Raw genomic sequence first — 8,904 nt, 5'->3', positions numbered from 1 at the left:
CAGGAAAAATCACAGTCCACCAATTTTCTTAGGTTTGCTTCATCCACTATCTGAGATCTTGGACACAAGGTTGTAGGTTGTAGTCAGGGGATTTCCTGCAGTTACAGATAACTTCTTCTAAGGAGTGGCTGAGGAGTCTATAATGCTCTAAAAGACCATAAAGCTCTTTACATGTATGCCAAGTTGAAGGACTCTGTATAAGTCAGTTACCCAATCTGGGATGCAAATATTACTTCCAAGTCAAAATGCCTCTGATTGCAGTTACAATACTAAAAGCTACTCTCGACACAATTACAATTCAAAGCACACAATTATATTTTCCACATTCCTACAAGCTAGATTTAAAACCCAGGTATGGAAGGAAGCAGCACCTACTTATATATTTAGTTCATATTTCACTTGCTCAGGCTGTGCATATACACCACCTGAAATGTAACATTCACACTCATCATCCCTCCAAAACATAGGCTCCTTGTATGTCCATGGTTGGTCTCACAATCACGCACAACAAAGGGTAAGGAAAAGAAAAACTGTTTTTCTAACCACCTTTCACACACGAAAGGGTGCTCTAGAATATGACTGGCTATGGCAGAGCTCTAACTTTGGAAGGAGTTCCGATCATCACCACCCCAACTTTGCCAAATAGATGAAGTAGTGTCTACAAGCTATTAATTGAGGTGATCCAGATACGATATTTGATGTTCAGTAAGGTACTAATTTTGGAGTAAGGTACTAATTTTGGTCTTAGCTGCAGTTATACTGTCAAGGGCTGCCACAGCATCCAAATACTTGCTGTGTCCCCTTGGAAATGAGGAAGTTTAACAATTTAGCTACTCTTTGCATGCCAGAAAACCAATTAGAGGACACAGATCGTTAGCTGAGTACAAACGCCAAGAAAAACTTTAAGCTTTCCTCCGTTTCGAATCTCTCATTTCCATAGCGGCTCTGGAGTGCCAAAACACCTTCCTTTTCTGTTGACAAAAGTTCAGCCATCAAAACCTGAAAGTGCTTGCTCACAGACAGTATAAACTGGATTGGCCAAAAACACACAATCTTCTGTTCAGATCACTCCTCCAAAATCACTATGTGCTAATATTCGAAAGTTTACAATAAGAGTGACGGTACAAAATTGTGCTCAAGAAGTTCTCAAACTGCGTTCAAAATTTATGTTCTGTACAAATGCATTATGCTAATAAAGGACCTTCAAGATATTCCTGGGTGGGGTAACTACCATGGTTTCTCAATGGCTGTCCACAGTGAAATGTTGTGTTGTAGCTCTGCCAAAGTGATCATCCACAGTTGTCATCCCGTCATTGCAAGTAAACTCCAGAGAAAGCAATTAGCTCCAAGAAGTCACTGGTGATGATAATTTGCAGTTGCTACCTTGTCATTGTAGGTTAGCTCCAGAGAATGCAATTAACTCCCTGAGGTCACAGGCTAGTCAAACTTTGCACATGAATTGTTGATGATCATGTACAGTTTCTGGAATGTTAGGGAGGGATTAGTTTTGGACTCCCAAGTTGCACTCAGAAACACCCTTTGAACTGAGCATGAGTTTGAAGGCCTTCAAATGCATGCTCTATTAGTATGAGATTATCAGGCTAAGCACCAAGAAGCCTCCATGATGCAAGCTCGTTAAATCAGATCTGTCACATATCACGAGCATAACATACAGGACCAGTACCCGGTAGCAGGCTTGTCACTTCAGAAAGTTACAGAAGTGCAGCAAGTCTGTATTGAGCATGGTGCAGAACAACTTGAAGAATGGCAAAATGAAGAGTGAACTCCACATTCAGTCAACAACAGTTCATGATTTTGGAAGCTGCCGTTGGCGGGGTTTTAGAGGATCGTAGGTGCCCTTGGCAGCTATCTGCAAGTCAAGATAGGAGATGATCAAAACAAACATGCAAAGAGACGGCCAGGAATATACTAACTCACTGTTTCCAAACCCCCAAAAACGGTACACTACCTGTACAGGCTGCTGATGTTGCAAACTGTAAAGCGGCTTGTGACCCATAGGTGTCTGTGGGTTGCCTGTTGCAGCTTTAGCAGGCACAAACAATTGAGCAGGAGTGATGGGTACAACTCCAGACCTCCCAACCCCTGGCACTGGCAGTGCTGCAACAGGGATACCTGAAGTTTGGAGGGACGAAACAGGGACCGTAGGTATTAGGGAACCAGGATGCCCTCGCATTTGTAAGAATTGATTAGGTGCAGCCGTGACAGCAGAATCCAGTATCCCCATGCCCATGCCCATGCCCATCCCCATACCCACACCCACTCCCATCCCCATCCCCATACCCATCCCCATTCCCATACCCATGTTCATACCAATGCCCATATGTGGCACAGCAGGCAACTGCACGTGCTGCACTTGCTGCATGCCTTGAGGTATCAGCATGGGCGAGAGACTCACTCCGCTCCTATAAGCCATAATCTGCAGATTTCATCAATTCAGACAGTTGATGACCAATGTGCATAGCATTAAGGGGCTAACTTCTTTTCAGATACTGAAAGATAGCCATAAAGTAGAAATGACCTGTAGCTGTGTCTGCAGTGATTTCATGTACTCAATGGCCTCCTCCAACATTGAAGCTTTGTCAGTCTGCCCGCAGGACACAGTTCAAAATATCTGGTCAGAAAATACCATTTCACATTTGGGATGCAAAAAATTAGAACTACCATTTAGCCATTTATTAAGTAATAACTCTGCACATACTAGTCAGTCCACTTAAATTAGATAAGCACGAACCTTGTTAGCATTTGGTATAAGCTCCTGGAGGGCCCTCATCTTCTCCTTTATCCTATCTCTCCTCCTCTATCAAAAATAAAAAGAATACATTTGGACTCCGTTAAGCAGACAACCCTTCAAACAAATACAACCAGCCCTCCTCAGGCCAACCCAAGTAGCAGTAGAGAATGGAACCCGCTCTAGTACATTGGACAAGCAAAGTAACAGCATAGACAATGGGGAGAAGCACAAGTTCAGCAGTCCAAAGTTATTCTAAAAGTGTATGAGCAGTACTCTCTCTGACTGGTTGTGATTTTCAGCTGCCCTGGTTCTCTTTGAAGCTGATCGATCTGCTGCAGCTTTCTTGGTATCACCATAATCATCATCTGGATCCTGCCAACTCAATTTCATGGATAAATGATGTTAGAAAGGATAGACACATTTTATCAGAACTAAGAGCCACTGGAACAACCCTCCCAACAAAACACCATTTCTACTGCCATTACCATATTCTACCCACTCTGCAAAGAAAGAATAAAAGCTTTGTTAAAGTTAAAGTCATTCTTACTTTGCTTTGACATTCGGAATCTTCAACATCACATGCCCTCCGTTTCAGGCCCACAGCAACTACACCATCTTTTTTCCCTTCTTTATTGTCAGTATCCCCTGAGCCTCCAGAAGATGTTGTAACTGTTGGTTCTGCTACCTCCAGGACTTCAATGCTTCTCTCTGTGCCTACAGCAACACTACTAATTGAATTCCATCCAGTTGAGTTTCCTGCAATTCCAGAGTTCCCACTTGCTTCATGAACAACCATTGCACTGTGTCCTTGCTTCCTTTTTGAAATGTTTGACGAAAGGCGTCCAGATGAGGCCCCCACAGTCCCAGATATGCCTACATTAGAAGTTACAGCCACTGCCAATTTTCCTTGCTTATTTGCTAGAATGTTTGGGAGAGGATGACAGGAAGAGGCTCCCACACTTTGCAGCACACCTGGATTAGAAGTTACAGTGTCACTTTCCCCCCTGTAAGCACCCACATTTGCATCCTTGCTTGAGATAACATGCTCGAAATTGCAGACATCAGCAGATACTCTATCTAGCTGTCTCAACCGCTCTGTTCCAGTGGGACCACTTGCCACACCTATACTATGTAAATTGGCCTTGATTGCAGCAGCGGGCCTAGAGAAATGTGAAAAGTTCATAACACTTGCACTTGCACCTTGGAAAGGAGGCCCAACTGCACTGCCCAAGTCAGCTGACTGCATGGGAGGCTGTGGCATCATCACCACCTGCCCATTGTTTTCTGATTGGACTCTACTTGTTGTGACTGAGCAAGGAGTCGTATGTGATTCTGTCAGCTCACTTGTGTCATTGTACTTCGAATCCCCTTGCCCAGATGCATGAGCTGGGACAAGTCCTGTACTTGCAGCAAGTCTAGAACATCCATCAAGTGCGATGTTCTTTGAAGGAGGTTCTAAAGTGGAAAGTTCTGAATTCATGGAGTACATAGGATCATCGTGTTGAACCGTATGATGCACAGGTTCACAAGTTTTAACTGGGAAGTTTGGACTGGATGGATCAATCAGAACATCTGCACAAGACTTGTCAAGATTTTCATCCAAGGAGTGTTGCAACCATGAGAACAATTCATCCTCCTGCAAAAGGCCAATGATGAGGAAGCGTGACATAAGCATAATAACAGCATACTGAAGAAAGAACTATCAATTTTTGGCACTCACCTGCCAGCTTTTGGTCTTATTCTTGTTACTCAGTCCCTGCATAACAACAAGAAGCTGTCCATCTTCCCAGCACAACTCCTCAAAATCATGCTCCGGCCTAACAAGCAAAGTTTGAACCTTCAGCACAACAGCTCTATTACTCATTGGATTAACCGTCAACTATAAATTGCTCAGTAAATCAAAGGGCATGAAAATATCATGGTCAGAGCAAAGGCAAATATCTATTTCGTTTTTCGTGCCCGTGGTTTGGGGTTTTGCAATGATGGTAATGCATTGTCCAAAGCCAGGCATGCACTTACACAAATGCTAGGTCAGATTTTTTCGCGAGTCCTGGATCCAATCTTCCACCTTTGCTGTTGGCTGAGAAAAGATCCGTGTGCTCTAACATGACATCCAAGTCCCTCCCAGAACTGTCCCATTCTGGAACACAGTGACTCATTGCCTGAAAGAGAATCATGAGATAGGTTTGAGAAATCCTGATCCAACACAGGAATTGATAAATCACTCAGAACTACTGCTATGACATTTATACTGTGATCAGTTCAGAACTTACATCTGAATTAAATCCTTCCACGCATTGAATGCAATCTACTGACCTCTGAGTCCTTGAATCTAAGAGGTTCAAGAAAGACTGAGACAAACAACAACTTGTTAATGGAGCTGTGAATAGAAACAAACTGCCAATGTTAAAAGACAGCAAAAACCTCCCAAAAAAGTTATTCAGATGCACCAAACCATGCACTGTCTTGAACATTGAGGAAATTGCCATTTTCTGTTCATTGCATTGCTCATTCTGATGATAATGTGTTAAGTCTTCATCGACTCTGCACATGCAAGCGTTTTGTGGTAGTCTTGGATGTTTCCTATGTTTCTTGTGCACATGCTTACCAGAACCATTGTGCTAAAGAACGCAGGTTCACATTCAGATTCAATTAAGGATGCTCTGGAATCTGCTTGTAGAAGAAATCTGGACAGGACTGGAAGATGAGTGACTGATGCTTGAGCATCAGAACTAGCATATGACTTCTACGCCAGATCGTCATGCAATAGTAGAGAATCTTAAGTTATTATCCAAGTCGGTGAGTCAATGCCATGACACTTTCAAAGTCCTACAAGCTTCTCGCAGGTCAAGGTGAGCTTTCCAACTAGTGGTGAAATGTGTACCCAGATGATCCCCAAGGTTGGTAGAAGCCCATGATACATGAATTTTTGCAGACTGGTTCGTCCTAAAAACAAATCGCTCTTGTTCTAGCGATGTGGTATCATTCCATTGAAGAAACCCATTGATGCCACAGAAGAATTGCCTACTTCTCTTCATTTGGACATGTAACTCCTCCCGACGAGATCTCCCCTCTGGTAGACGCGGTCAGTTGCCATGATGAAGAGAACACTATAATGACGTTCACCATATGACACAAATCAAATCGAAGGCACCCCCTGCAAACCTTAAACATTACAACAGATCCCCTCCTAGACTAATGATGCAACCCCGTGATAAGTTCTGTTCTCCTTTGCAATCATGTGGTTTATTCCTTCCAACTCGGCTTAATCCTGCCCCAACTGAGCCGATGCTTCTGCCTTTGAGACTCATTTCTCATCGTTAGTCGGTGCAATGCTTGACTCGAATGGCTTCCTATCAAAATGATTCTCACACAGCAGTTCCAAGCTCATTGTGATCTCTCGAGGCATCAGGAGAGAGTTACAGATATGGCAGACCTGAAGGCTGTCTGAGAGAGGACATAAATTTGCAGAGGAGGCAATACTTAATTTTTCTCACCTTGGATGGGGTGCCCGCACTCTTGAAGGTGCCAATGGAGTCGAGAGGGGGATCTGCACCCTGCAGGAGGTCCGGAGGAAGATCGTGAGCAACATGGCAGCGGGCGGCAGGGTCGTCGCTGGAGCTGCTGCTGCTGCGGCTAGTCCAGGGCGGTTGCTGCAGGGGGAGGGGAGGGGGCAGGGAGGCACAAGACGGAGGGGAGGCAGGGCAGGGCAGGGAAGGAGGGGGGAAGAGAAGAGGGTGTGAATTGAGCATCCGGGGGGGGGGGGGAGGGGCGGGGGGCGGGGGCAGAAACAATGGCGGCAGCACAGAGAGAGACAGAGAGGGAGGGAGGGAGAGAGAGAGAGAGAGAGAGATAGCACTATGGGCACAGTTGTCGATTCTGATTACAAGCCTTATCGCAAAATTTGTAAGGCGAGATGGCAGATTCACGGAGCTGGCTATGGCTGCTACCCTTTCTACACGCAGAGAGAGGGAGAGTGTCCATATGGCCGCTCGAGCTAGAGGGAGAGAGAGAGAGAGAGAGAGAGAGTCGGAGAGAGACAATAGCAGCAGCGACAGTCCACAATGAAAGAGTGCCAGAAAGACTTTTTTAAAAGCTCAATATATATTTCATTATAAAGTACACATTATATAATATTTTCATAAGACATCACGTAGCTGCAGAACTTACTGCATTTGGATTTAAGGCATTAAATAAATAGCAAGCCGGGATACATAAATTGAGACAAAATCACAATTATAAAACTCGAGTGAGTGGGGAAATTTTAAATATAAGGAAAATTAGGCCTTACATCAGCAAGCTATTTTCCTTAATTTTGAATAACACCGTCTAAATGACGCTCAAGCCTCAAGCCTCAAGGGCGTGCTCGAAATTTATATTTATATAGGGATTTACGATGCTTTTTTATGTGTTTTTGTATTTTTCGGGTAGATGACGTGGCTTGAGGGATACTGAATGCCGGGGAGGGGGGTGAATCTCCTGATATGGCAAGCGCTGGTTTAAAGGAAGGGAAAGGCATTTAACAAATCAGTAAAAAAAGGGCGCATATGATTGGTTATAACAGGGATCCAATCCAGTCAGTCTGATACACAGCGCCGGTCTTCCCGGTCACCCGTGTGTCCTTACATTCACCAAATATAGTTCTTTTCCACGTCATCATTTTTAAATTGTCACCATTTGTCTGGCTTTGTCCTTTCTTTATTCTTCTTTCAAGGGTTTGTTCCTATGCTCTGGCAGTGTCCAGCCATGCATGGCAGGGTTCGCGTGGCAGCAACCCTCTCTACGAGAATCCGCACACGTGAAGGAAGAAGACATTGATGCATGAGAATGGTTAAAGAATATGATGGAATTCATTGCTACAAGTGAGCTTCAATAGACAAATGGGAAGCAAGCTTGTAAGGTCAATATGACAAGTAACAAAGCAATGTACCGTGACTCATCATCTTCCAATTTGATTCTAAGATTATATGCTTAGTGTTGGGTTGGGCCCAAGTTCCAAGGTTCACAAGAAGGGGAAGACAGTGCCACCAAACATAATGGTTAACACTATGAGCTTCCTATTAGCATAAAGAGGTTAGTGGGTGGAGGGAAGAGAGTGCCACCAAAGGTAATGGTTAGCATTGTGAGCTTCCTATTAGGATAAAGAATTTCTAACAGGTTTTTGGGAGTGACAGTGGAGGGAAGCAAACCTCACTAACCCTCGATGTGATCAAGGGTTGATAGAGGGAGTGAGATTCCCCTCCCCCTATAAGCCCTAGGTGCAACCTAGTTCTTAGCATATTAGCTTTCTTCCCTTGCATGACATGTGCATGAGATTACTTACATATTGCTCTACATTTGCTCTTCAAGATTAACTCATTTTTTCCTATGTCCCCTCGCATGTGTGCATATGATCCTTCTCTTGTAAGTTATCAAATAACTTGGCAAAAGGCTTATCCACAAGTGAATGGTCATCTTTTACAAGCTAGCACCTCTTATAACTATTAACCATATCAAGGCAAACCGAAGGTTTAGACCTTGTGAAGAGAAAAGTGGGTTGAGCTCACGTGGTGTGTTTCTCCTCTTTTTCAACTAGTTTTTTAATGTAGTGTAAACTATTACACTTTAAAAACTACACAAAGTGTGTGATGCTCTTGTTGTTACTTTTAAAAATTTAGACTTTTTATTTTGGTTTTTAGACTTTTTTAGTTTGGTTTACTTTATTACAATAGTGCCACACCTAAAACTTGCTATGCAACCAAAGCCATATACCAAGTGTAGGGTTATTATCTTGACAAGAGGAGAGAAGACTTCATTAGAGTCAACACCATACTCCTTCTTAAAACCCTTAGCAACCAATCTGGCCACTTTATAGGTTGTCTTGGTGTCTAGGGGTACTTTTCAACTTGTACATCCACTTACATGGCAAAGCATGTTTTTCACTAGGCAAAGGCATCAAATCCCATGTATGATTTTTATATAGTGAGTTATACTTTGACTACATGACCCTCTCCCAAGAGTGACTATCACCTCTATGCATGGCCTCATCATAGGTAAGAGGCTCACCAATATCTATTACCATAACATAATCCATAGAGGGTGCAAATTGATAAGGTTGACATCTATCTCTAGTAGACCACTACAAAATAGGTAGTGGGGCCAGTATATCATGT

At 43.4% G+C, this 8,904-nt stretch overlaps 1 protein-coding gene across 2 annotated transcripts; it reads right to left on the bottom strand.

Moving 5' to 3' along the window:
- Window positions 1–364: 364 nt before the first annotated feature.
- LOC148030574 (uncharacterized) lies at window positions 365–6,811 on the bottom strand. 2 transcript variants are annotated; one of them, XR_015692225.1, is made up of 11 exons: window positions 6,250–6,811; window positions 5,026–5,103; window positions 4,772–4,914; window positions 4,473–4,569; window positions 3,300–4,388; window positions 3,026–3,124; window positions 2,753–2,818; window positions 2,540–2,605; window positions 1,970–2,437; window positions 1,232–1,870; window positions 365–971 (listed from the first exon to the last, which is right to left on the bottom strand). XR_015692225.1 is itself a non-coding variant. In XM_087686931.1 (10 exons), exons 1-10 carry the CDS (start codon window positions 6,502–6,504, stop codon window positions 1,808–1,810), a joined length of 2,424 nt encoding a protein of 807 aa, XP_087543057.1. In that variant the 5' UTR covers window positions 6,505–6,811; the 3' UTR covers window positions 995–1,807. The 2 variants fall into 2 exon arrangements, 1 of the variants encoding a protein (XP_087543057.1); XM_087686931.1 differs by lacking the exon at window positions 365–971 and having other exon boundaries at window positions 995–1,870.
- Between the last annotated feature and the right edge of the window lie 2,093 nt (window positions 6,812–8,904).

This window comes from Lygodium microphyllum, chromosome 10, assembly GCF_053477565.2.
Source record: "Lygodium microphyllum isolate KBCC chromosome 10, Lygodium_microphyllum_v1.1.10, whole genome shotgun sequence".
NCBI classification, from domain to species: Eukaryota; Viridiplantae; Streptophyta; class Polypodiopsida; order Schizaeales; family Lygodiaceae; genus Lygodium; species Lygodium microphyllum.
The sequence above is the reverse complement of the archived record's forward strand: the minus strand, read 5'-3'. Positions and strand labels throughout refer to the sequence as shown.

What these genes read in the sequence shown, in the direction of transcription:
- LOC148030574 (XM_087686931.1), bottom strand. Translation starts at nt 6,504, where the DNA reads ATGCTCAATTCACACCCTCTTCTCTTCCCCCCTCCTTCCCTGCCCTGC. An exon ending in AAATCTGACCTAGCATTTGT is followed by an intron (nt 4,570 to 4,771) that starts GTAAGTGCATGC and finishes TTTGCTTGTTAG; the next exon opens with GCCGGAGCATGATTTTGAGG. An exon ending in ATAAGACCAAAAGCTGGCAG is followed by an intron (nt 4,389 to 4,472) that starts GTGAGTGCCAAA and finishes GGCCTTTTGCAG; the next exon opens with GAGGATGAATTGTTCTCATG.